Here is a 27,690-nt window from a genome sequence, read left to right on the forward strand (position 1 = left end):
CGAATCCGTGTCCCCTGCATCGGCAGGCAGACTCTCAACCACTGCGCCACCAGGGAAGCCCATATCCCCAGTTTTAGAAAGAACCGGATCCCTGGGCCAGCAAAGCCAGTCACGATGACAGTAAATAAACTATGCAGTCTAGTCTTAAGCAAATACAGTAGCCCTCCTAGAGAAAAGTTTTGCATTTCAACATGGGTTTTCCTTGCTTTAGCCCAAGAGATTGGCCAATAGAAGAATGTCAGGCAACAGCTAGTAGCAACAAAGGGCCTTTAGAAAACCCAAAATTCTTCCCCAATATTCTCTTTGCCAAAGACTGACTCTTCTGTCTATCAGGTTCCCAAGCTGCCCAGATTTCTCATTCTGCAAACTACATACAGCATGCCTCAGAGTCACGTCGGTACTTTTTCCTGAGCAGAATATGCCAGGCCCTGCATAAGGAGCTCATCTGAATTCTCCTCTTAGCAACCTACCCTGAGACAAGTGCTGCTATCCCCATTTTCCAGGCAAATACACTGAGGCTCAGAGAGGGGAAGCAACTTGGCCAAGGTCACACAGTGAGGAAGATACAGGCAGGATTGAAACGTCCTCCTGGCCAAGCTGGGGCTACAGACCCCACAATATCAGCCCCTTCCTGACAGCAGGCTGCCCTTCTTGCTGGAGGAGTCTAAGCAGGTCAGCTGTGCTCCGGGGAACGTCCCACCGGGGCAGGGCACAAGCAGCCCAGATGGGCCAACGGGCCCCGTCAGGAGGGGGCTGGGCACAGTGCAGGGTCCCAGGGCCAATTTGGGACCTGGACTGTCCCGACCACCTGCTCCAGGGTTCTGCAGCAAGACGCTGAGTCGCACTCTGTGGTCACTAGCTGTGCAGTTTATCAGCCTCCCTGGCCTCCCTTTCCTGGGCAGAATACCTCTGCATGGGCGGCTGTGATAATGCATGCCGTCTGCAGGCACATAGATAAAGGCTTGGGGCTGACTCAGTAGAAGACAGGTCATTACTGCCCACCCCCCACCCCCTGCTCCTCTCCACCATCCTGTCCTCCTGCGGTCTCTCTGCTCTCTCCACATCGCTGTCTGCCTGTGTGGCTACTCTGAGCCCCACCTCTTTCCATGTCAGGCCCGGCTCCTCCCTGCTGACGGCAGGGCTCAGTCTCTCTGTCTCTGTGTGTTTATCTTTGTCCCTAACATTCTCTTTCTCTCTCTCATATCCTCCCTCTCTCTCTCACCCTCCTCTTCTCTCTCTCTGTCTTCTCTCCCCTTCTCTTCCTCTTCTTCCCTCCCTGGGATCAGGGGAGGACACAGTCAACTTCAGCTTCTCGTGGCTCCAGCGGGTGGACATGGGGGGCAGCCCTGGCTCTCTGCCAGGTCCTTCCCTCTGGCCAGGGCCCTCACCTCCCCATCACCTCCCTGAACAGCCTCCATTCAGGTGTGTCATGAGTAACCGGAATCCCTGGGCCAGGCCTGCTGAGGACAGGGGCACAGGGTCCTTCCCGGGAGGGGAGGGAGGGGCCGCCTCCCAGGGTACAGCTGGTTCAGAGGCGCAGCTCCTGATCCAGCCCTGGCCCTTGTGGATCCTCTGCCTGCCCAGAGGTGGAGATCCATGTCGAAACTTCACCCCAGCACCCAGGGGCCCTCCCAGGATGCAGGCAATAGCAGCTTCCAGAGCTGGAATTGTAAGAGTTGCCATTTCATATGTGTGCATGCGCGGGCGCACACACACATGAATTTAATTCTTAGGGCAGAGGGTGGATATAATATGTATACTTTTTGGTATTAATTTTTTTCAAACCATGCAAAAAGATTCACAGTGAAAACTAACACCCTCAGTTCCTCAGTTCACCTTCCCAAAGGCAGCCAGTTAGCAGTTTCTTGTGAATTCTTCTAAAGAAAGTAAGTGCATGATCTGAGTACTTACGGGTAGATATTCCTGCAATTTCCCCCCAATGGCAGCATCCTTTACACACAGCTGCACTTACTTTTTTCACTTAACAACTGCTCTTAGAAGTTCCATAATCTAGGGACTTCCCTGGTGGCGCAGTGGTTAAGAATCCGCCTGCCAATGCAGGGGACATGCATTCGAGCCCTGGTCCAGGAAGATCCCACATGCCGCGGAGCAACTAAGCCCGCCTGCCACAACTACTGAGCCTGCGCTCTAGAGCCCGTGAGCCACAACTACTGAGCCTGCGTGCCACAACTACTGAAGCCCATGTGCCTATAGTCTGTGCTCTGCAACAAGAGAAACCACCACAGAGAAAAGTAGCCCCCACTCGCTGCAACTAGAGAAAAGCCCGTGCGCAGCAACGAAGACCCAAAGCAGCCAAAAAAAACAAAAAGTTCCATAATCTACCTCATCTTTATATATATAAATATATATAAGCCTCATCTTTATATGTATATGTATATATAATTCACATGCCACAAAACTCATTCTTTAGTATGAACAATTCAGTGGTTTTTAGTATATTCAGAGTTGTGTAACCATTGCCACTAATTTTAGAACATTTTCATCACCCTAAAAAGAAACCCCATACCCACTAGCAGTCACTCCCCATACCCTGCCCCCAGCCCCTGGCAACCACTAATCTATTTTTTGTCTCTAGGGATTTGCCTATTCTAGACATTTCATATAAATACAATATGTAGCCTTTTGTGTCTGGCTTCTTTCACTCAGCATGATGTTTTCAAGGTTCATCCGTGCTAGAGCATGTATCAGTACTGTGTTCCTTTCAATGGCTGACTAATATTCCACTGTATATGTATGCCACATTTCACTTATCTCTGTTCTTTTTACTGGCAATACAGCATTCCACTGATGGGTGTACCTTAATATACTAGTCTCCTGCAAGGGGCATTTAGGTTGTTTCCAGTCTTTTGATACTACGTATAGTACTGCAGTTAATTTCCTTCTGTTCTTTGCAAATATACATGTAAGAAACTTCCTCACTGTGGAATTACTAGGTCAAAGGAAGACACATTTTACCTTCTATTACATATTACCAACTGTGCTCCAAAGAGGGCATATGTGAAGTGACATTTTCTCCACATCCTTGCCAACTCATTTTATCAAAGATTTTAAGTCCTTACCATCAGTTTTGGAAGGTGCTATCTCATTGTGGTTTTCATCTGCAATTTTTTCTTTTGAGTGAAATTGAATGCCTTTTCATTCTGAGTTGTCTGTTCATAACTTTTGTCTATTTCTCTACTGGGTCATTGATTGATGTTATTGATTTGTAAGAGCTCTTTACATGAGGAGGAAATTAGTCTTTTTTTTCTGATTGATATGTTGAAAAGTTTTTCCACAGTTAATCAGATTATTCTTTTTCAATGCAGAAATTTTTATGTACCCAGTGTATCCTTTATGGCTTCTGGGGTATGTAGTTTTCCTAGTACTCTTAGAAAGATTACGGAAAGGGCCCAGCATCTATTTATGATCCATCAGGGGAATCAGACAAATCAACAGATGGCTCCTGCATAGAACGCTGTGAGTGGAGAAGCCCAGTGGACATGTGATCTAGTCTTGGGGTATGGGACACCTTCCTAGAGGCAGGGAGGGGGTGATGTCTGAGCTGTGACAGAAGGGGGAGTGGGCATTGGTAGGCAGAGGGGATGGGATGGAAAAGCCCTGCAGTCCAGCTGGAGAGCACAGGGTTAGCTGGGAGGATAGAGACTTGCTTTGGTGTCCCAGGGTCTGGGACACAGGGAGGATGAGCAGGCCAGGCCACATTCAGTTCCCACCCTGAGGGCAGCAGGGACACTGAAGGTTTCCCTCACAGGGAAATACCTCCAGTCACCTTTGGGAAGATCCCAAAAGACTGGAAGGGTCAGAGAGGAGGTGAGAAGCCACCAAGGAAACTGAGGCCACATCCTATAGAGGGTGGGGAGGCTGGAAGGGACAGAGCCGAGGAGTGGGCAGATGGAGAGGATCCAGGCTTGGCCCCGCAGGGCTGGACAGGAGGGCAGGGCAGGGAGAGCCTGGAGTCCAGGTGCTCCAGGGGTGCACATCCCCCATATGCTGTCCATCCACTTATGACTCCCTGGGCCAAGCCACGGGCTAGAAATCCATCTCTTCTGGGTCCAGCAGCTCCATCTGCCTTACAGGGCTTCCCAGGCACAATTTATACCAATGCAGGCAGCCCAGAGCCCATTGGTCAGCCAGTGCCAGGCAAGGGCAGCAGATGGCAGAAGGACCAGCTCCTGCCTCTTAGGGGTGTGGGAGTGTGGGTCTGAGGGAGGCAGAGCCTGTCGTGCAGAGGATGGTGCTGGGCTGGCACCCTGGTCCTGACCCCTCTGCCCGGTCCCCATAGGAGCTGAGACCGACAACCTGGGGTCCTCTTCCCCAAGTGCTCTTCTCTCTGTGTCTGTCTGTCTCTTTATCTGTCTCTCTGTCTTTCCATCTGCCTCTCTCTACATCTCTCTGGCTGACATCTCTCCCTCTTGTCTCCAGCTTGCTGGCTCTCTTTCTGTCTTTCTGAGTATCTCTCTATATCTCTATGTCTCTCTCTGGCTCTTTCTCTCTCCCTCTCCTCTTCCTCCTCAGAATCACTTCCTCAGAGTGGAACCCATTCATCCTGGGGGTGTCAGGTGGGGCAGGCCCACATGCTCCTGGCCCAGCAGGCACCTCCTGGGACTGGCAGGGCTGGCAGGCAGCTCCAGGGTCTCCGCTCTGAGTGGCTCCTCTTGCCTGTCCTTCGTGCCTGCCAGGTCCATCTCAACCACAGGGACTTGTGGCCACCACTCCAGATGCGTCCAGCAGGGGGTGGGTTTCACCTCACTGTGGCCGGGAAGAGGACATTTTCCCACACAGAAGGCCCTTTCACTTGGCAGACCTTGTTCCTAGACCCTTGGTCACCAAGCATCCCCCTTACTAGCCTAGAAGTGATTACTAGCCCACTACTAGTGATTTAGGGTTTAAATGAGGAAGAATCCCTGTTAACTGGGCCCCAACATTTAACAACATTCATTAACACTCTAGTGTAAATGAGCCAACCTCTACCCCCTCCAGCTAGGTGGATGTTGCCTAAGGAGACCTCATTAGTCTGTTTTTGCAGGAGGAGAGATGTGGAAAAAGAAGCAGAGCCAGGGATACCCAAAGAAGGGAGGTAGGGCAAAGATGGGGGGCAGAAAGGAGGGGATTTGTGGGCAAGGAACCAGAGGAAGGGAAGTGGGACAAACATTGTTAAGGAGAAGGCCTCTTATCTGTCCATTTCTTCACAGTCAGCAAAGCACAGTCACAGGAAAGTCCCCAAGTCCCCTACCTCCCCTGGTTTCCAGATGGGGGCACTGAGGCCCAGAGAGAAGGGACTCACTGTAGATCATGCAGACATCCAGGTGTCCGAACTCCAAATACAGGTGCCCAGGCTGCCACCCTGTCGTCCTCCCCTGACCCAAGGTGCTGGTCTCTCCCCCGAGGATTCCTGAGGAGGGCAGGAAAGCCCTCTCTCGGAGCCCTAATTTATGATTTTCCGACAGCTTCCTTCCTCCCATCACTCCTTCCAGCTCCAGTCCCAGCTCCATGAGGAAGGAATGAACTGGGTGAGAAGGGCAGCTCCATGGAGCATAAATAACTTGGCTGGGCAGCTGCAGGCTCTCTGGGTCCCCCAGCATCCCCGCCCTGGCCCAGCGAGGGGCCGCAGGGCCAGGCCTCCAGATCAAAGGCACAGAAAGCGGGCATTGTTCCCTAACCTGGAAGGCCGGCCCACCGGCCCTGCCCTTTGTCTGGGCAGAGGCTTCGATGGCGATGGCGCTGGCGCTGACTGGGCCCCTGGGGGCTGCTGCCACAGGCTCCGGGTACCCCCAGGCCTCTTGGGCTGCTCCCTCCCCTATAGAATGGGCACGGCATGGGTACAGATCAACTAGGGCACCTGGGCTCACACAAGCTGGTGTGCAAGCAGGGCTAATTTTATGGGCCCCCCCACCCCCAGCCAGGGAAACTGTCCTTGGGACATAGGCAGAGGGAAGAGGTCCTTAGCACAGGCTCCAGGGGCAGTTCACAGGGAAGGGAGGCTGCGACCCAGGTTTGTTTGCTGTTAGAAGAACAGCATTTCCTGTTTGGATTAGGCCGGCTGGATGTGTCAGTGAATCCACACCAGAAGGGCTGTGTTTCCCAGACCCCAGGGCCTGCTCCCGGGTTGGGTGTGTGTGTGTGTGTGTGTGTGTGTGTGTGTGTGTATGCATGTGCTCCCTCTCACCTCCTCAGCCTCCCGACGGGAGTCTAAATCTGAGCTGAGTTCTCTTTTTGCCCAAAGAAACCCCCCTTGCAGGGTCAGAGGGCAGCAGTGTTGCCTAATGGGTAAGCGCAGAGGCCGGCACCCATCACTCACCAGCCGTGGGCCCCGCACCTGGGGATGATATGGAGGCCTCCCGGGTGTGGGAGAAGAGGGCAGGCGACAATGCAAGCAAAATGCTTAGCACAGCGCCTGGCACACGGTCAGTGCTCAGACCGGACCGGAAGCTGCTGTTGTTACTGGCGGCTGTGGTTCAGTCTTGGCAGCTGAGAAGATCAGCCCCCCAGGGAAGAGGCCCCACCCACAGGGGCCTTGAGCCAGCGGGCCCCTCTCCTCCCCATCTCAGCAAACACTGAAACCTCAAATGACCAAACCCAGGTCCCTGCAGCATTTCCTGCCCTTCCTGCTCAGGGGGGAAAGAGGACCAGAAAATAGGCTGATATCCACTAGGAGAGTGCACCCTCAAAAGGGGGCTTCATACTGTGCCCCAGGACCACCACGCAGAGACCCAAAGCTTTAAAAACTGCCTTGTTTTTTGTTTGTTTAATTGAAGTATAGTTGATTTACAATGTTGTGTTAGTTTCTGGTGTACAGCCAAGTGATTCAGTTATATATATATTCAGTTTTTCAGATTATTTTCCATTATAGCTTATTACAAGATACTGAATATAGTTCCCTATGCTATACAGTAGGACCTTGTTGTTTATCTGTCTTATATAAAGTAGTATGTATCTGTTAATCCCAAACTCCTAGTTTATCCCTCCCCCGCTTTCCCCTTTGGTAACCATAGGTTTGTTTTCTATGTCTGTGAGTCTGTTTCTGTTTTGTAAATAAGTTCATTTGTACCATTTTTTTAGAATCCACATGTAAGTGATATCATATGGTATTTGCCTTTCTCTCTCTGACTGACTTCTCTTAGTATGATAATCTCTAGGTGCATCCATGTTTCTGTAAATGGCAATATTTCATTCTTTTTTATGGTTGAGTAATATTCCATGGTATATATATATACCACATCTTCTTTATCCATTCATCTGTCGATGGACACTTAGGTTGCTTCCATGTCTTAAAACTGCCTTGTTTTTTCAGGCAAGGAAATGAGGCTCCGAGAGGGGAGGTGACTTGTCCCGGGTCACACAGTGTCCAGTGGTTGCTCTGGAATTGACACCTAGGCCTATGGGGTGCTGAGCCTATGTGGTAACCACCAGGCTGCACTGGCATGGGGGCCTAGCTGTAGTTTTAAATACATACCCTGGACCAAGGGACCCCAGCCTCAGTAAGGATAGGACCCTTTCTGATGTCAAAATGTTGATCACAGCTTTTCCTGGGAGCATCCATTGCTGGAGAAATTCGCAGTGGCCTGGAGCACCCACGAGTTTGGTGATAAAGGAACATATATGCCATTCATCACAGGAGCATCTCAGACACATTGCAAACAGATGTGGTAGTGCCTCCTCATTCTGTGGCCCTCCTGGGCCTTCCCAGGACAGAAGCCACTGCCCAGCACTTCCCCTTCCTAAAGAGCTGCATACCCTCCAAAGTGCCCTTTGGGGTGTTGGGTTTTGATCGTGGCCACCTGACCAGGCCTCAGATGGGCCTGGGACCATCTCATGAGATGGCCCCTTGAGAGTGACAAGTTATCTAGAGGATTAAGTAACTGATCTAGTTGTGTCAAAAATAAGAGCTAACCAGAGAGGTGCAAAGCTGCTTTTCTTGGGGGTCAGACAGATGGCACATAGAGGTGCCCAAAAATCACAGATGGAAGGGAGGGAGGCAGCTCCCCTAGGGGGGCAAAGTTGGCACCATGATGACGTTGTTGGAGGATGTGAGTAGCCCTTGGGGGAACCACGTGAAGCAGGGGACTGTGGGGGCCAAGGCATATCTCATTCCTGCACACACCCCATAAGGAACGTGCAACTGTTCTCCTTACAAAGAGAAACTGAGGCTCAGAGAGGGGCAGGCCTTGCCCCAGCTAACACGGGCAGAGGGGGCAGAGGGAGGGTTTGAACCCAGCTCTCACTGCCTGCCCCCTCGGGAGACAGGGGTCGGATCTCTCCACTGGCACACCCTCCGCCCTCTGACTCAGCCCAGGGCCCTGTGCTGCTCTGGGGAGTCTAGGAGAGGTAGTCCCAGGAATCAGAGGTCAGGGCCAGCATGCTCTTCTTGCTGGAGTATTTCTAGCAGAGATCCTAGATCTGGACAAGCCACAGCAGGATCCTGTAGGACAGGCCCCCGGTGCACTGCCAGGGTGGTAGGGGCTTCACCAGCCTGGGACTGCCTGCTGCCCATCAGTTCTGGCAGAAGGGGGTGGGGGGAGGTCAGAGACTGTCCTGGAGTTTGGGGAGGGTCTGGGTGCCCTTTGATGAGAACATAAACACACACTCCGGTCACAGACACATACATCACACACATGCACACAGGCATCACACATTTCACATGCCCCTATCACACCTGCACACATATGTATCACACACACATACCATACTTTCATATACTTTGGTAGGATTCACAGCCCTCTCCCCAGAAGCTCATCCATGTACCCCAGATGAAGTAACTCCACTGTAAGCCAGTCCTTTCCTTGTCACTGATGGGGAAACCCAGGCCCAGAGCAACTGATGTCTGCACTCTTCCTTAATTGTGCTAAAGAGCTGACACCCCCTCTGAAGTCAGGAGACCTGGATTTGAATCCTAGCTCTTCCAACCACTGATGGGGTGCTTTAGGCAGATGACATCTCCTCTCTGCCTCAGTTTCTCCATCTGTAAAATGGTGATAAGAGTGGACATTGACTTTATGGGGTCAGCCCAGGTCTTCTCCTAGGGGGACTACGAGTGCCTGGGCCTCCTTTTTTCTCTCTGTAAAATGGGGATAATCGTGCCCACCTCACCCAGAGTGGTTTGAAGATTAAACCCAGAGAGGATGTGAGGCAGCGGTGAGGTGCCCTGCACACAGTGGCGCTCACTGCTCAGGAAGCCTTTGTTGCATAGATGGACCGTCCCTCGTAGCTCGGGAACTGGAACCCTCAAAAATGTCGAGAGGGGATGAGGCCCCCGCATCATTAGCCCAGGCTTGTTGGGTTTGGGTCCTGGCTGCGTCTGAGACCGTGGCCCAGCCTCAGCTCCCCACTTTGCAACACGTGGGAGGGCACCTCGAAACTGGCACCGCGCCCCCAAAAGGGCCACGCGGCGCAGGGCGCCAGGCTCAGGTGGGCACCTGGCGGCCTTCCTGGCGGGGGTGCCCGGCCCCCCGGGGCTCCTTCCGCGTTGGCAGCGGCGGCGCAAGGGGCGGGGGGCCGCGCGGAGGGGCCGGGCGAGGCCTGGAACGCGCGCCCCCGCCCCGCGCCCGCCTCCCGCCCGCCCTCCCTCCCGCCGCTGCGCTGGGAACCGGGATCCGCGCGTCCTAGGCGGCTGGCTGCGCGGGCGGGGACGCCAGGCTGGGGGCGACGGCGAGGGGCCGCGCGCGGAGGGCACCGGGCGCAACATGGGCGGCCCGCGGGCCTGGGCGCTGCTTTGCTTCGGGCTCCTGCTCCCGGGAGGCAGCGCCGCGTGGAGCGTTGGGGGAGCCCCGTTCTCTGCACGCAGGTAAGGGCTGCCCCCACCCCCCGCACCACCTCTGTGCCCTGCCAGACCGGGGTTGGGGACAGGGACTCCAGGCACCGCCCCCCCCCCAAACTCCGTGCAAGCCTGGGATTGGGAAAGGGACCTGGTTCCCCACCTCATTGCCAGCCCGGGTTGGGGCAGGAACCCTGGGCCTCCCCGCTATCTGGCAGAAGCTCCAGGCCCTGCGGGGGTCCCCTACTTCACGTATACGGAGCCGGCAGTCCCCCGACAGCCTTCTCCACCCCCCACCACTTCACCTCCAGAGCCCCAGGGGGTGGTTTCCCCCGAGGGAGGAAACCACCAAGACTTCCCCCACCCTCTCCCTAGGGCCCCCTTCCTGCACATAGGAGAAGCCCCAGGACACCCTCTAGCTGACACTTGGGGGACCCTCCCCGCTTTACTGTGCTCCTGGCTATTTTTTAGTATCCCAGCTATTTATTTCCCTCAAAGGAAGAAGACTGGGGTGGAGTTTCACAGACCGAGGGTCAGTGTCGGCCCCCAGGGACCTGGCATTTTGGACTGCGCTGGGAGCAAGTGCTCTGTCTTCCTGCTGCTCTCTCAGGAGCAGGGAGCATTCTGTCTGGTGGTGTTTATGGAGCATCTCCCAGTACCAGTGAGGGGGGCCCTTTATGTGCAGTGTTCAAGGATTGAATGAGGTAGGGAACTCTTGTCCCCATTTAGCAGATGAGCAAATTGAGGCCCCAGACAATTAACATAATCTTCTAGGCTCATTGACCATTAATAGCAGAACTGGGATTCAAATCTGTGTCTTTCTGGCCTTGGTGACACTGTTTGAACCTACCCAGGCCCCTCTCCTGGCTGTAGCCCCTGCCCCTGCCCCTGCCCCTGCTGGGGTCCCCTCTCGAGGGCCAGCCGCCACTGTTGTCTGAGGCAGACAATACGGAGTAGCCAGGCCTCTCCAGGCCTTTTCATCCCATTCAAAGGCCTGCCCGGCCCCCACCCCCTACGGGCTCAATTCTTTAATTCTTTTCAGAAATTCCCTTTTCCCAGTGGTCAGGGGCCAGCGTGCCCCCACTGGGCTAGCAAGAGCAGGTGACATGGGCAGGGCTGGAGGGCAGAGGTGGCCGTGGCATCAGAGGCCAGAGGAGCAGTTGTCTTGAGACAGGGACTGACGGCTGGCAGATGTCACAGCCACCACCATGCATGCTGACCTGGGCTGGCATTTCACCTGTACCTATCCCCTCCAGAATCTTCCCGACTGCCATGGGAGGCACACATTTTTATGGTCCTCATTTCATAGAGGAGGAAGGTGAGGCTCAGAGAGGGGACATGACCTGCCTAGGCCAAGGATGTGAACCCCCAGGGTCCCCAGTGTCAAGCTCAGGATGATGGTTGAGAAGGCATAAGGCCTGGACTGCCCTTCAGCCAGTCCACTGCCTCGCAGCCTGGACTCCTTGGCCCCCCAGGACTTGCTATGTGGGAGCAGAATGGTGTCTGTGGGCAGGTATCTGGTGGTCACTGAGGACTGTCACCCCATCTGGTCATAGAAGGCTCACAGTGGCCTGAGCATCACAAAAGCTCTGTAGGCAATGCTGTTGCTCCCATTTTACAGATAAGAAAACCAAGGCCTAGAGAGGGAAAGGCACCTCAATCTAAGTCAATCAGTTTCCAGATCCAGTGTACTTTTCACCCCAGCAGCTCTCCTGGAGGAGAGCAAGCTTTTGTCAGCTTGGGGAGCTGAAAAAGGTTTGCAGGTCGTGGTTAGGAATTAGGGGCTCTGGCCTCAGATAGAGCAGGGTTTTATTCCTGGCTCTGTCACCCACTCAGTGTGTGACCTCAGGCAGGTCTCTTCAGGGCCCCAGGTCTCAGTTCCCCTCTCAGTTTCCTCACTGTTCCCCTCTTCCCTCCCCTCATCCCCTGCACACAGGCCTGTTCTGAGGACGGTTCCCCATGGGAGGAACCAGTGCAGGACCTGATGTACAGTGGTTCCTGCTATGACCAACATTAAGTGAGGGGAGGGACCCCTAGCCAGAGGAATCTGTGGTTCTCGGCTGCCAGGACCTCCCCTTGTGGCCCTGTCCCAGCATCATTGGAGATGGCATGGGGATGTTGCTCCCCATCAGCCCTCCCTCCACCCCTATCCCGGTGCCCCAGGTGCCCCTTGGCAGCCGAGAGACCAGAGGGAGAAAAGAGGCTTTGTGCCTGGGGAGGGGGAGGCCTGGGAAGGCATCCAAGGGGCCGCCCCCAGGCCCAAGAATGTGGCAAGACTTTGAGACCCCCGGAACCAGGGTGCCCGGGGCTGTGCAGAGCTGCCTTGGCTCGCCCTTGCCCCTATCTGCCCCCCCAGTCCCTGCTGGGGGTGCTTCCTGCCCCTCTGAGGGCCCTTCCAGCCTTTAATGACCCATCTCAGTGTCTCAACGCTGTGGCTGTAGAGTTGAAGCCGTCACCGGTGTCCTGGTCCAGGCTTCTTCCCCTGCAGTACTGGCTTTTTTTGGGCAAATCCAAGAATCAAGGAGAGTGGAGAATTTTCTTCCCCACCCCCTCCCTTGGGAGCTCAGATCCCAGCGCTATACCCACAGGGGTGACCTGGGTAGGTGACTTCTCTTGGAGCCTCAGTTTCCACTTGGTAGAATGCAGAGCCTGGCAATCCCTATCCCAAAGTCAAGGGGGAGGACCTTGTGTAGAAGGTACAGTGCTGGTGTCCCTCAGGGAAGCCCCTGGACCACAGCCGCCTGGTGTGGGCCCTATGTCACGGTCCAGGAACAAGAACTACCAAAAGCCGTCAGCGCTGCGCTAAGGGCTTTGCATGAAACCTCCCTTGCTGGAGGAGAGTCTGCTGTCCCCATTTGCAGATGGACAAAGTGAGGCCCCGAGTGGGTCAGGGCTTTGTCCAAGGTCACCAACTTAGGAAGCAGCAGAGCCAGTGTGTGGGGTTTGCCTCCGGTGTGGGGTTCTGGCTCTGTTCACCCCACCCCCACCCTGTGGGTCTTCTTTCTTTCCTCTCCTTTTCATAGCGGCCCTTGGCCCCCAGCCCGCTTGGCTGCCTCCTGCAATTAGCCCCTATCACTGTTCCGGATCACAGCCCTGGGCCCCATGGAGACAAAGTCCCCTGAGCTCCTCGTGGCAGGGGGTGGAGGGCAGATGTGGGGGGGCCCTCGTGGGGGTGGCCAGTGCCAGGCCGAGCTGGTCTGGCCTGTTTGCTCTCCTCCCGGCAGCCTCTGGAGGCCCAGGAGGTGCTGAGTGGGCAGAAGTGGCAGGCCCAGGAGAGAGGTGCTGCCTCCTCCCAGCCCCTGCCATTGTCCCATCCCACAGGAGGTAACCCAGTGTCATCAGGTTCCTGGGTGGCTTATCACCAACCACGCCCCAGAAAAGAAGCTCCCAAGGGCAGCAGGATGGGGGCGGGGCCTCCAAGGACTGCGCCCATCTCTGGGAACCTGGGTCCTGGCTCTTCTGCCCAGGGCCACTGTCTGTTCTCAGTCGTTCAGTCATTCAGCAAACCTCCCTGAGCGCCCCCGGGCTGAGCCCCATACTGGCTTGGTCCCCACCAGCGCCCTCCCACAGCACCATCGGGGGAGGAAAAAGCTCAGGGCTGCTGTGAGTGGCTGAGGGGGGGCCCTGCAGGTGCCCAACTGTGCCCAGAGCCTCAGGACTGAGACCCAGAGGATGAATAGGAGTTTGCTGGAGCAGGGAGAGGGCTTTCCAGGCAGGGGGAATCTCCTATGCAAAGATCTGAGGTGGGGAGAAGACGCGCATGGGGGGGAGGGCAGGAAGGAGAAAGCAGCAGCACAAGTGTGCAGGACCCAGCGGTCAGGGCTTGCAGGGTGGCGGGCAGCGTGGTGGGCTGTGGACTTCAGGCCAGCAGCGCCCCTGGAAAGTGGACGGAGGGGTGGGCGGGTGGCGGAGCCAGGCTAGGACCCTGCGGAGGAGCTCGGGCTTATCCTGGCAGCAGTGGGGCTGGGTCTTCAAGGCCAGGGAGGGGCAGCGCGTAATTATTGGTGACCCCCCAGGTGGAGGGCACGAGGGGCTGACCTTGAACCCCACCTGGCCAGAGTGTCCCCTCCTGTCTAAAATGTCTGCTAGCCGGCCATCAGCTCCGTGTCTCCTAAGCAGGGGATTCAAGCAAACTCCAGCTCGTGGGAAATAACCCGGGGAACCAGGCAGCAACTCACATGGGGGAGATTTTAAGTAAGGAAGAAGAAGAAAAAAATTGTTTTCTCTAGCTCCCCTGTGGTCAAAAGAATTGCTAGGGCAATTGTGGGCAGTCACAGGCCTGCCTCCCCCAGTCCAGTCCAGGGGCTGGGCATGGGGGGGGGGGGTGTGCACACATGTGTGTGAGGGTGCACAGCCCTGTGTCTGCAGGTGTGGGCCCGAGTGCAAGTTGGACAGTCATTTCTGTGGTTATGTGTCCTGCCAGATTGACCTTGGTCTGATTGCGTGCTGTAGTGTGTGTGTGTGCGTGCACGCTTATGTGGGTCTGTGTGTGCACATGGACACGTGTGTCTGGAAGTTGTGTATGTGGGTGTGTCTGTGTGCTTTCATGTCTGCATGTGTGTGTGCATATTGATGTGTGTGCATGTGTGTGAGTCTGTACACTGGCATGGAGTCTTCAGTCCGTGCCCAGGGCCCTCCTCCTGTGTCCCATGCTCTGGCCGTCCTCTGCCCAGGTTGCTCCCTCCCTCCCTCCTTCCTCCACTCACAGAGCCCCTGAGCTAGCCTGCGGGACATCACACAGGCTCAGGGAGCCCCTGAGTCCCCCTGAACTTGTACCCCAAGTTTTATGCATTTTTGGGGGGAGGAGCGACAGCTCACATCAGTCTCCAAAGGGGCTTATGTCCCCCCCAAACAAGATCCCAGCGGGTTTTAAACCACAGCTCTGGGGACCCAGAGGCTCTAACGGGTGAGGGGCCTTTTTTTTTTTAACATCTTTATTGGAGTATAATTGTTTTACAGTGGTGTGTTAGTTTCTGCTTTATAACAAAGTGAATCAGCTATATATATACATATATCCCCATATCTCCTCCATCTTGCGTCTCCCTCCCACCCTCCCTATCCCACCACTCTAGTTGGTCACAAAGCACCCAGCTGATCTCCCTGTGCTATGCGGCTGCTTCCCACTAGCTATCTATTTTACATTTGGTAGTGTATATATGGCCATGCCACTCTCTCACTTCGTCCCAGCTTACCTTTCCCACTCCCCGTGTCCTCAAGTCCATTCTCTACGTCTGCATCTTTATTCCTGTCCTGCCCCTAGGTTCTTCAGAACCTTTTTTTTTTTTTTAAATATGGAATGCTTCACGAATTTGCGTGTCATCCTTGCGCAGGGGCCATGCTAATCTTCTCTGTATCGTTCCAATTTTAGTATATGTGCTGCCGAAGCGAGCACTGGGGGGCCTTTTTGAAATGCATCTTTTTAAACATAAAATCCCCACTTGCTCATTAGGAGAAACATTTCCAGCCTGTGGTTAAGAGCACAAGCCCTGGGGTTAGAAGAAGCTGAGTTCCAACCGTGACGGTGTCGCTCATCGTGGGTGCCTGGGGCACATCCCAGACCCCAGAGCCTCAGTCTTCCCATCTGTAAAGTGGCGCTTATAATTAGGTGTATGGAAGGCCCTGGGCACAGCTCCTGGCATGGTAAACGGAGGCTGCTGTGAGCACAGGGTCCTGAGTGGATGGAGCTCATCTAGGCATGTGATTTTTCCTCACTTAATACACACATAGGGAATTCCCTGGCGTCCAGCGGTTAGGACTCCGTGCTTTCACTGCCAAGGGCCGGGGTTCGATCCCTGGTTGGGGAACTAAGGTCCCACAAGCCGCATAGCGTGGCCAAATAAAATTAAAAAAAAAAAAAATACACACATAGCTTTATATGTACATACATTTACAGTCTTTTGGCTTTCTCTGGTTTTCATGTATTAATGGAAATGTCATTCTCTTGGTCCACACATACTTTTTCCCCCTTAACCAGGCACATGGAGACCTTGAACTCTGTCACAGCACCTGGTTCTCTGTGTCTAGGGGTCCCACTTAGGCTGTTCCAGTTTTGCGCCATTCCTGACAGTGCTGTAACAAGCGCCTGGCACCTCTGCTGTGGGTTCCCTGGCCGAGGGCTCTTTTGAGCTCCTGCCCCATCACTGGGCTGATCAGAGCCACCCTTCTCTGGCTTTCCCACCTCCGTGCGGTCGGCCAGGGTGTTTCCTCCTCCTGGACTGATTTCAGCGTGACACAGAACGGTGAAGGGACTTCCGCAGAGTCCCATAGCGAGTTTGTCAACTGGTCCCTGCCAAAGACTTTCTCCTTCAGGTGGGCTGGGTGGGGGTGGGGCTGCAGCTGCAGGGCTGGGTTTCTGAGGTGGCAGGCACCTCCGTGATGGCTGGGACATTCCAGGTGCTCACCGGCCCTCAGCCCTGCACGGGGTCACGGACCTGCGTTTTTTTGCTGGTGCTGGGAAAGGAGTGACCATTTCAGGTGACCCTTCTCAGCTTGAGCCCCCACCCCACCAGACTTTCCTTTGTGGCCTGGAGCCCAGGGTCAGCAGGTTCCCAGGCTGAGGCCTTCACAGAGCCACAGACCGTGGCTCAGGAGGTGGGGAGGAGACGGGAGCTGACGGGGCCTCTGGGATGGAGGTGGGGGCCAGGCTGAGCCGTCCACATTCCTGGGTTCAAATCCAGATCCGCCATGCACCAGCTCTTTAACATGAACAATTGTCTTCCCCTCCCTGAGGCTCAGTTTACCCCTCTGTTAAATGGGGGGGTGGTTCCTGGTTCACTGTGGGAAGATGATGTAAATACCTTTAGCATACAGTAGGTGCTCAGTATGTGCAGTGCAAGATGATTATTCGTTGGCATTTGAAAAAGTCAGTCCTCCATGCTTGGGATATTGATTGTGCATCCCAGCTGTCACACAGAGGGGACCTGAGGATAAGTGAGACAGAGCCTCTTTCTCACATGCCTCAGGGAGGGAGAGGGCAGACATGAATCGAATCACCAGCTTAATTCAGCATGACAGGGATACAGAGCGCTTAGGATCCTAGGCAGGGAACCATCGCTTCTACTCAGATGGGGGTGGAGGTGGAAGAGGACAAGGGAAGAGGTGACAGCACAGCGGGGCTTCGAAGGTAGGAGGTGTCAGGAAGAGAACTGGGGGAAGGGTGCTCCAGGCATCAGGTCCAGCATGAGCAAAGGCCTGGAGGTGAGGGATCCACAGCAGGAGTGGGAGCAGGAGACTTGGAGGGCTGAGGGTAGGGCTAGGCAAGGGACACTGCCAGGTTTCCATTGTCTGACCCTCCGTCTGGGGAGAGAGTGAGGGGAAAGACACCTACTCGCTGCCCTTGTCCCGGTGGGAGGTGGGAGGCAGTGGTGGCCTGGACGGGTCAGGGTTGGAAAGGAGATGCTGAGGAGGAAGAGCCCCAGTGAAGATGCCCTGCTCCCGTCTGGCCGCCTGCAGCTCATTCCCCAAGACCTCCGAGAGCCCCCAGCACAGCTGTCCCCTCCAGGGTTCTGGAATTCACTGCTCAGCCACTTCAGCCCAAAGACTCCCACCAGGGCCCGAAGAACTCAGAGAGCTTAGGGGTCTCCCTGCCTGGAGACTCGGGGCTCCCAGAGAGAACATGGGCTGCGCGTGGCACCTGAGCTTCCTCTCTGCTGGTCTGTTTCAGGAACTGGTGCTCATACGTGGTGACCCGCACCATCTCGTGCCACGTGCAGAATGGCACCTACCTGCAGCGTGTGCTGCAGAATTGCCCCTGGCCCATGAGCTGCCCTGGGAACAGGTGAGCGAGACCGCGTGGAGCAGGAGCTGCTGGCGTTCCCGCTGTGGGCACGGCCTGGTCGAAGGGCTGGTGCTGGGGCTGGGACCCAGTGCAGGAGATGCCTGGGACCCCAAGGGTGGGCGGACAAAGGGACCATTGTCCATTCCCAGTGCCTCCCCTTGACTTTTGGGCCTTCCTTGGGGGAGGGATTCCAGCATTCACCTGCACGCCTTCGCTCAGTGAGCGTTCACCACTGGGGACAGTCTAGCCCAGCTCGCAGGGGCTTTCTGTCCAGCTGGTTTCTAGATCCCCCCGGCTGTGGGCTGGGGAGGGAATGGAAGGGCTGAGTCCCAGAATGCATGAGGAAAGAGGCTCCAGAGGGACCTGGAGGTGGCAGAGGACCCTGGAGGCTCTGGGCTTGTCCCCATGGATGGTGGGAGGGGTGGCGGAAGGCCCATCTGAACCGGGCCACCTGGGCGCTCTTTCAGCTACAGAACCGTGGTGAGACCCACATACAAGGTGATGTACAAGACGGTGACAGCCCGCGAGTGGAGGTGCTGCCCTGGGCGCTCGGGGTCGAGCTGTGAGGAAGGTAGGACTGCCCCAGGCGAAGACCAGGTGCCTCCCCTCAGGTGTGTGGGAGGGAGCTGTAAACCATCGCTGAGTCGGTAGGTGCTCAAGGGCGCAGCGCCACACTTACCGGGGCTGCTGCACAGAGCTGCCGGCCAGACGCAGCTGGGCCACAGTGGGTGTCTGCTGTCCCACGGGTGTTGACCACCTGCCTCTTGGGACACTGTCAGGACCCCTGGAGGAATTTCATACATGCTGGGTAGCTCACGTCTTAGGTCACACATCCCAAGCCTTTCCTCCAAACTTGGGGACATTTCCATGGGAGGTGGTAACGGTGCAGGGAAGCGAAGCACCACTTAGTGCAGTGGGTCAGCAAGGTTGGGATGGCTACACCAGTCTGCAGGTGAGGAAACCAAGGCTGTGTGATGGGCACACAGGGAGGGGCGTGTGATGGGCACACAGCTCCTAAGTGGCAGGATTCGAACCCAGGTCTGCCTGGCTTCCCCCAGGCCCTCAGGGATGGGAGGACTCAGCTGGGCACCCTGTATGCGGAGTGTGTCCCAGGCAGAGGCCCCCCTCTCACCCCCCACCTTCTCTGCGTGCAGCTCGGTGGTTTGGGGCCAAGCACCCAGCAGGGGCGCAGAGGAGGCAGCCTGCCCCTCCCCTGGCCACACAGCTACCGGCAGCGCCGTCTCCTCGAGGGCGCCTACCTCTGCTGAGGGGTCCAGGCTGCATCCACCCTCACTGCCTGGCTGAACCCAGTGTGCTCCGAAGAATGTCCAGAAAGAGGATGGACTGGCCTAGAGCCAGCCTGAGAACCAGGCCCGTAGGCCCCTCAATAGAAAGAGGCATTCGGGGCCCCCAAGTAGCACTTTAATGTGACTATCGGTCGAAAGATGCATTCTGATTCCAGAAACACCGACGTGTGAAACACAGCCTCCGAATCAAGGGAAGGTGATGCTTATAGCGCCATTCATAGGTGTTTCTTGAGAGATTTACACACTTCACCTCCCTGGGACCCCACAGCAGCCCCAGTTCACAGATGGGGCAACGGAGGCCCAGAGAGGTGAAGTCATACGGGGTGGGGGCAGACTCCCCATGGAGTGGGGCAGGGAGGGAGCCTGGTGGTTTCCATGTGGGGTGGGAGAGCCCCCAACACAGCGGGGGAGGAGCAGGGTGGCCAGAGGGAGGGGGGAGCTGCCCGACGTCCAGCAGGGGTCCGGTATGGAGAGGCAGCCCCTTTTACAGATGGAGAAACTGAGGCTCAGAGAGGTGAGGGGGTTGACCTGCGGTCACTCAGTATGTGAGAGCTGGGACTGGGACCAGCCTGACCAAGCGTCCATGTGTCAGTGCCTCCAGGCCTTGAGGCTGGATGGCAGGGAAGGAAACTGGCTGAGACTCTCACCAAGGCAGATGTGGGAGGCTGGGAGGGGCAGACAGGAAGGGAAGGGAGGGGGCCAGGAACAGCGCCCTCCCCTACATGCTGGGAGGAAGAGGGGGAGGCAGAAGGGCCCCAGGGGCAGGAGGGGAGCCAGCCAGGAGGGACTGTTGCCAAGGAGGCCACAGAGGAGCTGGTGGTAAGGAGGGGGCGAATCCCCAGGGTGCGGGGGCCCCCTGGGTGCAGAGCGCTTGCCGGTACATAGGCCACTCTGTCCCTGGCTCCCCTCCCAAGGGCAAACCTTCCCAGGTCTGTGGGGCCATCGTGGAGCAGGTGGCGGCAGCGCCCATGCCCTTGAGTGCAGCAGCTGGAGGCTGTGCATCCACGACCAAGCCAAGGGCTGGGGCTCTGCCGCGGGGGTGAGGTGGGGGTGTGAGACAAGGACTGGGGCCGGGCCAACCCTGATGTCTCCCTCGGCAGGGCCTTGGGGTTCCAGCCTGGGGATGGGCCAGCTCTGCCACACACCAGCTGTGTGGCCTTGGGCCGGGTACTCCCCGTGCACCGTGCGAGTCGTTGTGCAGGGGTATCGGGCCGGGGGTGGGGGAGGCTGCAGTTCAGACGGCACTTGTCTCGTGCCCACTCAGAGTGAGGGGCACCTTCTCTAAAGGGCACCAAGCTGCCTTGTGCTCTTGCAACACCTGGGGCTCTCCTGCCCTGGGCCTCAGTGTCCTCACCTGTGAAATGGGCAGGATCATACAGTCGGCCTCCCAGGGATGTTGCAAGGGTGAAATGAAGCAGGTGGCGCCGCAGCCCATGGAGGGCAGCACGTGGCGTGATGCCCAATGGGACAGGAAGGGCCTCTCCACACCCACGAGGTTGGAGACGAGTAAAGGGATGCCAAGGCCTGGATATTCTAGAAAACTGCTCTGCTGGGGCCCTGGGAATGGGGATGGCGAAGCATGAGGACATTGCTGACCCACGCCGGACCCTGCCCTTCCTATGACAGCCAGCTTCAGGCTGGGCTCCCCCAGCTGTTTTCCCTGCTGGTGACTTCCCTTGCGGTCTGTCCAGTGTTGTGACATGACCTGAGGTCAAAGAGCTGCGTCACTAGGGGCAACAGGGCCCAGAGTGAGCTGAAGAGGGAAAGGAAACACCTATCATTCCAGAATCCAGCCTTGGATCAGCTGTGCTCTGCTGTGTGACTTGGGGCAAGTCACTTCACCTCTCTGAACCCCGTCTCTATCTGAAAGTCACCTCAGATGGAGAAGTGCCTGCCTCACACCTTATTATGAGGACCAGAGACATGCCTCCAACATAGCTACTTAATAAATGTCTTCCTCTCCCCTTTGGCCCCCTGTGCTGGGGAGTCTGCCCTGCCTCCCAGCTCTGAGACCCCATTTCTCAGTCAGCTGCTCAGAAAACAGGCCTCTACTCTCTGGACTTGATGTTTGTGAGGCCAGCAGACTTCATGACTTTTAGTGCTGGTTTTCCCATCTGTATAGTGGGAGTGTTCACTCTGTGATAATGAGTGAGGATGGTTTTTTTAATGTTCTTGACAACCGTGAGGAAGGGGCTAGAATGGGCCCCTTTTTACAAATGGAGAAACTGAGGCTCAGAGAGGTGAGGGGGTTGGCCTGGGGTCACTCAGTATGTGAGAGCTGGGACTGGGACCAGCCTGACCAAGCGTCCATCTGTCAGTGCCTCCAGGCCTTGGGGCTGGATGGCAGGGAGGAGACTGGCCCAGGCTCTCACCTGGCTGCCTGCTACTACCAGAAACAACGGGCAAGGAATGGCCAAGGCCAGAATGCATCACGTGGGCTGGTCCTGATCCCCTGAGTGGCCTGGGCTGTTGGGCTCTGCTGAGGGTAGGGCTGTAGTGATCACCCTGCCTCTGGGGGCTCCCCGCAGACTGATCTCTCACCCAACAACCCCATTGTCCAGATGATGTAAGTGAGGCTCAGAGAGGGTACAGGTCTCACATAAGGTCACACAGCAAGTAAGCATCATGGCTGGGATTCTCCCAAGGGCTCTGACCTGAGGTCTGCAATGTCGCCCTGCCTCAGACCCTCCTGCAGTCATAATGATGTAGACTTTATGACTGCCACTGTCATAAAGGGGGAGGAAAGCTGCCACTGTCCTCTGTGCTGGGCACCATGATTTGTACTCACCTGCATCGTGCCATCATGTCATGGTACAGAAGGTCCAATTGTGGAAACTGAGGCTGGGAGAGAGGAGTGCCTTGCTCTGGGTCACAGCTGGATTCAAAGCCCTTCAGTCTGACCAGAGCCGAGGTCTTTCCTCTGCAGCAGCGCTGGCCAAGGACTTCGTGGGGCACGTGTTCAGACAGCTGGGACTGATGGAAGCCAGCCTCTGCCCCAGCTCCTCCCAGATAGAAAGATAGAGGAGAGGGGGCTCCCTCACCTTCCCCTCCCCATGGGCTCCCCCAGAGCCGGGCAGCCTCCACTTTCCCCCTCACTGTCCCCGTCTGTCCATCACACCTGTCCCTTCCCCATCCGTGGACCCCCACAGCCCTTGTCTTCTGCGGTGGGGAACAGCAAGGGAAGAAGTTTGCCCAGGGTCACACAGTAAAAAAGCTTAAAAGCAGACAGAGATTCCAGCCCAGTACTTCCTGGGCCCCTCGGCCTCTCCACCGTCCAGGGCTGGGCCCTTCCCAAACACGGCTCTTGTGCTCTAACCAAATGCCAGGTGCAGTGCCAAGCCTGTGCCTTACTCTGCAGATTCAGAATCCTGCAGGTTAAATGCTGTTGGAATTTGCCCATATCTGCCACCCGTCTACTCCACTCCTGTCTGGGAGGCTCAGTGGCCCCCACCTCCGACTCCCACCAGTGTATCCTCCACCCCCAGCCGGGAGGCTCCCCCTCTGCCCTCCCAGCTGCCCCAGCGAGGTGCCCCAGCCTCGCCCTCCCTCCGTTTTGCCCGGGGCCCACTATGGCCTTCTCTCCCACCCCAGAGCCTGGGCAGTGGCTGTCCTCTCTGCCTGTAACCTTCTTGGCGCTCCCTCCTGGCTCCGAGGATCCCCACCCTTTCATCACTAATCCTGTCTCTCTGGTTCCTGGAACGGGTCTGGCGTTAAGTGGGTGCACGGGAAATGAGTGGAAACCTCATTTTACCCGCAGAGGGACCAGGACAGACACAGACCAGGGCTTCCCAGAGGGCTGCTGGAGAGTTCTTGGAGCTCCCAGCTCCAGCCCTGACCCCAAACCCTGGCTCAGGCCAACAGTAGCAAATATTTACATTTGCAAAGTAAATTCCCGGGAGGGGAGCTGGGCTGGGGCAGGGGAGGCTGCGCTCATGTGGTCTGTGGTCACTGGACCCAGCAGACCTAGGGGGAGGGTTATGAAGGAATAAGCCCCTCGGAGAGAAAGTCAGAACTGGAGCCCAGGGACACCGCCAACGCCTCACACCCCCGTTCCCAGCTGAGGGTGGGATTTAAACACCATGCTCTGCTCCCCTCTTCTCCTGCCCTGGTCCTGCTGTGTGGACGGGCAGCCTCTCCTCTCTGGGCCTCAGTGTTCTCATGAGGATCTGTTGAGAAGGAACATGAGACACTGGGCAGAGGGAAGGGCGGCTGCTTAGGGGGGCACAGGGCTAGAAACTGCAGATGGCACTGGCCTTGTGGAGGTCAAGATGGAGTGATGAGAGCTTGTTGGTGGGAGGCTTTGGTGGGTTCCCTGGTCTGTCCAGGAAGGCTTTCTGGAGGAGGTGACATGGGAGCAGTGGCTGTGGGGATGAGGAGGCAGCGCGCGTGCGTGTGTGTGTGTGTGTGTGTGTGTATAGAGCTGGCCGGGACCTCCCAGATGGTGGGAAGTGGCCCACAGTCAGGGTCCCGGAGTGGAGCCAGGGTTTGTGGTCCTGGGACTAGCCGGGAGCTCCTTGGAGGGCGAGGTTGAGGCTGGGGAGGGACCCTTCAGGGTGGACCACCAGGCTGGGGTGAGGGGGGCTCTCAGCCCACTGGGGCCCGCTCCAGGGGCCCTGGCTCAACACCAGTGGGAGGGATGTGACTTTTTTTTTTAAATTTTATTTATTTATTTATTTATTTATGGCTGTGTTGGGTCTTCATTTCTGTGCGAGGGCTTTCTCCAGTTGCGGCAAGCGGGGGCCGCTCTTCATCGCGGTGCGCGGGCCTCTCACTATCGCTGCCTCTCTTGTTGCGGAGCACAGACTCCAGACGCGCAGGCTCAGTAATTGTGGCTCACGGGCCGAGTCGCTCCGCGGCATGTGGGATCTTCCCAGACCAGGGCTCGAACCCGTGTCCCCTGCATTGGCAGGCAGATTCTCAACCACTGCGCCACCAGGGAAGCCCCGGGATGTGACATTTTTATCCTACAGGAGACCTCCCCCAGCCCTAGGCTTTTTACGTACTGGAATCTTGTGTGGTATAGGGCCATTTACGACATGGTTCATCCCTTAAAGTATTTCTGTCCGTTTATTAGAATTTGGGGGGAGCTTGGGGGGCCATTTTTTGTGAATCTTGAATCCAGAGCCAATATTTTCTGGTCTTTTTGACAGTTTTTGTTATTTAAACTTTCTTTCTTTTTTTTTTTTTTTTAATTTTAACTCACAATTTCTTTGAGCCAGTTATGTCTGCACTGCTGGTCAGACCATGCTTTCATTAGTTTTTCTAGTTCTCTCTGGCTCCCAGTGAAATGTCCCAAAGCAAGTGGGTTGAAAAAGAATTTCCAACCATATGTTCACAGATTAAAAACTCGGGGACACCCTGGCGTGACATTCGAACCCTTATGTTCATTTTCAAGACAGTCATGTCTGCCGTCCACATTATTTTGCCTTTTATTTTGTTTGCTTACTTTAAATTCATTTTCAGCCAGTGATTCATGCATTCCTCAACAAGAGGTTTAGTGAAGCCCTGAGGCCCTACTGCGCGCCAGGCACTTTCCCCAGCCACTCGTAAGACGGACGAGGTCCCTGCCTGGTGGAGTTCACGTTCCAGCCAAGGAGGGCGGAAGATCAGACCGGGGAACTGGCAAGCAGATAACATGTTAGAGGGTGGAAAGTGCCATGGAAAAAATGGAAGACGATAGCAGAGTGGTGGGGAGGATGGGCAGGGCGGACGCTCTGCCCAACTTCATCCCAGAGAAAACCCAAAGTTCCACGGGGTTGGAGGGACGGCCTCTTCTTTTGGTCGACTTCCTGGAAGCAGTCATCTAGTGGCCTTTTACATCTTCACCTGGGAGGAAAGGGGATGAGGAGGGCTTACCGAGGCCGTTCTTCTCAGGAACCAGCGTTCTTGATGGGCGCCGCGCCTCCCTGCCTCTGCCCAGGGGAACCTAGGGGACTTGCAGTGCCAGGTGGCCCAGGAGAGAGGACGACGGGCCCTGGAGTTAGACTAACCTGGGATCCACTCCAGGCTCCAGCCTTCAGCTGGGTGACCAGTCTCTTTCCCTCTCTGCGTTGTTTCCCCCCAAAGGGAAATATTCATATTCACTCATCCATTTATCTGAGCACGGGGTGGGGGGGCAGAAGAGTGGTAGTACCAAGCTACTCTGTGCCCCAGTTTCCCCATCTGTAAAGCAGAGGGGTTACTAGCACCCACTCACAGGGCTTCGTGAGGACAGTGAGTTAAGACTGTTTATGAGAAGTGCTTAGAATGTGCCGGGCCCAGCATAAGTGCTGCACAAGCATTGGCTGTTATTATTATTACCTACCTTGTAGGATCGAGCTGGGCTTAGCACCGGGCGTGGCTCATGGTGGCATTACCACCCCCCACTGCTGTTGTTCTGCCCACAGAGCCCCCAACCCCTGCCCCAGTCGTGGGCTGCCAACCCCCTTCCTCTATCCCAGGTGAGATTTACCCCCTGTGAGAGTACAAGTCGCAGGCCCCCAGGGAGGGCATGCTGGGGATGCGGGCCCAGCCTGGGCGAAGGCCCCGTGGTGGGACCCGGAGAGGGTCTGGCAGCAACCCTGCTGGGGGTTGGCCAGAGGGACCCGTCTGGTTTGAATTCCCGGCGCCTCTCACTCCCTGCACCAACCCACAGCCTGGCTCTGAGCTGCCAGGCCCATGCCTTATTTGGGTCTTGTCTCCCCCCAGGCGACACTCTGCGGCCTTAAAAGGCAGGCCCGGGCTGTGGGGGTGGGGGCAGTTGCCACTGCTGGCTTCAGAGCCCCTCCAGCTGCGCCCCCCGCTGGCTTGGCCAGCCCAACCCTCCAGCTATGGAGAGAACCAGGTCCCCAAAGCCAGACCAGCCAGGATGGCCTGCTCCTCACAGGGGTGGCGGCAGGGGTGGCCTCCTGGAACAGGCCCCCCGTGCCCTCCCAGGCAGCCAGCCTCCCTCTGGTTTTCATTTAAAACCAGAGCTGGATCCACTTCGGTGTCTTCTTACCAAGTGGGGCAGGGAGAGGGTAGATGGTGACGTTGCTGTGTTTATTGAGCACCTACTGCATACCAGGCCCTGTGTGTGCTCAGTGAGCCCTTTGCATGCATGGCCATCCTCAGGCCTCACACCAGCCCAGGAGGTGTAGAGACCTTATGATCCCATTTTACAGATGGGAAAATCAGCAGGTCCAGGGAGGACAAGTCACACAGGTCAGCAAGTAGCAGGGCTGGGACCTGACCTTGCATCTGTTGACTCTAAGCTCTTAACCCATGCAGCTTGCTGGGGTTGTTGGAGAAGCCCCCAGCCTCACCTGTGGCCCCCACCCATTGCCAGCCCCTCTCCCCAGCCCCGTCAGGTTGATAGCCTTGTCCCAGCTCAGCCCAGTTCATGCTGTGTGACCCAGGTAAACTGCCCCACCTCTCTGGGCCTGTCTCCCTTTGCACTAAGGGGAGTAGGGATCCCTCTGTGGCTGCAGTGGCAGGTGTGTGGGGGGGAGGGGGACAGAACAAAATGTCACAGCCAGCAGGGCTCTCACCCTCACTGTCCGTCAGTTGTAGGCTCCTCTGGCTTCGTGGAGCCCGGGTGGTCGGGCAACGCCATGTGGCGGATGGCACTTCGGCCCACAGCCCTGTCAGGTGGGTCCTGGGGCAGCTGCTTGGGGTCCCCCTGGGCTAGGGGAGGCTGGAGGGGCTGGTGGTGACTGTCCTAAAAGCCAGCTGGGCCCAGCAGTGGAGGGTCAGGGATAGCACCCTGCGCTTGTCCACCGCAGGCTAGAAAGAAAACTGGAAGGTGGAGGAAGGGCCCCCCAAGGGGAGTCTGACCTGGGCCCAGGCACCTGAGACCCAGGACCCCCAGAGTCTTGCAGACACAGGTCCAAGCCCCCAGTTTCCTTTTTTTATTGAAACGACACTTTTCTGAGTGTCTGTAGGATGCAGGGCACTGTGCCAGGAGCTTTCCGTAATCAACTTGTTTAAACCTCACCCCAGGAAGGCATCATTGTCGCCACTTTAAAGAGGGGGAGGCTGAGGGTCAGAGAGGGGACATACCCTGCCTGGGGCCCCGCAGCCAAGAAGGGACAGCGCTGGGCCTCGACCCAGGGTTTTTGCCTGTTACACACTCACTCCACCCTTGCTCTGAGCTCAGCCTTCCCAGGTGTGAATGGGGTGACACTTGTCCTAACACGCAGGATCATGGTGAGGACCGGAGAGGCGAGCTTGTATCGTGCTCGGCGGCTGCCCAGCACTGTTATGAATAACGTTGGGGTATCAGTGAGGAGGCCAGGGAGCTGGATGGTGGTTCTGGAAGAAGGGTCAGAGCGTGGCACCTAAGGCCATCCCAGTCTGGACTGTAATGTGTCGGTCCCCAAAGCTTCAAGCCGAGGCCAGCCCCGCCCATGTGGGATGCAGTCGTTTTGGATGAGGAGTCAGATCCCTGGTCCTGCTCTGAGAGAAACAGTCCCCTTGGAGGCTCTGGAGCCAAAGGACACCCACAGGGCATGGCTCACCCTGGACAGGCTGTGACTCTTTAGCCCCTTCCCTGTGATGGGCTATCTCATGGGTTGGGGTCATCAGGTATCTGTCCCCTCCCTCCATCCTGCCCCCAGGGGCTGAGGGGCTCCAAGGGGAACCTGGGAGCCCTGGCCCAGCCTGCTTCCTCCCTGCAGGTTGTCTCAACTGCAGCAAAGTGTCGGAGCTGACGGAGAGGCTGAAGGTTCTAGAGGCCAAGGTGGGTGAACAGCTTCTGGGGCAGGCAGGCACCACCCTCCCATCCAGCTTTCTCAGCCTCCCTTCCAGTGCCCACCCCGGGAAGCCTGCTCACAGTCAGACAGCCTGGCCTGCTCTCCTTCCAGGAGATCCATGAGGTT

At 56.5% G+C, this 27,690-nt stretch overlaps 1 protein-coding gene and 1 non-coding gene across 7 annotated transcripts in view; one reads left to right on the plus strand and one right to left on the minus strand.

The window, feature by feature from the left end:
* The first annotated feature begins 9,648 nt into the window (after positions 1–9,648).
* EMID1 (EMI domain containing 1) overlaps positions 9,649–27,690 on the plus strand; it is a 40,216-nt gene continuing 22,174 nt past the window's right edge. For 5 of the 6 annotated variants that reach the window (XM_061169440.1, XM_061169442.1, XM_061169444.1 and 2 more), the window contains exons 1-5: positions 9,649–9,799; positions 17,433–17,546; positions 18,014–18,117; positions 26,378–26,461; positions 27,490–27,551. In XM_061169440.1, the coding sequence (XP_061025423.1) occupies positions 9,699–9,799; positions 17,433–17,546; positions 18,014–18,117; positions 26,378–26,461; positions 27,490–27,551 (465 nt within the window). In that variant the 5' untranslated portion in view covers positions 9,649–9,698. The remainder of the gene's footprint in view (positions 9,800–17,432; positions 17,547–18,013; positions 18,118–26,377; positions 26,462–27,489; positions 27,552–27,690) is intronic. The other variant, XM_061169441.1, reaches the window with a different exon arrangement.
* Positions 15,055–15,161, minus strand: LOC133076032 (U6 spliceosomal RNA). Its single transcript, XR_009697453.1, has one exon. It is a non-coding gene; the product is annotated as a U6 spliceosomal RNA (small nuclear RNA).

This window comes from Eubalaena glacialis, chromosome 15 (genome assembly GCF_028564815.1).
Source record: "Eubalaena glacialis isolate mEubGla1 chromosome 15, mEubGla1.1.hap2.+ XY, whole genome shotgun sequence".
NCBI lineage: Eukaryota > Metazoa > Chordata > Mammalia > Artiodactyla > Balaenidae > Eubalaena > Eubalaena glacialis.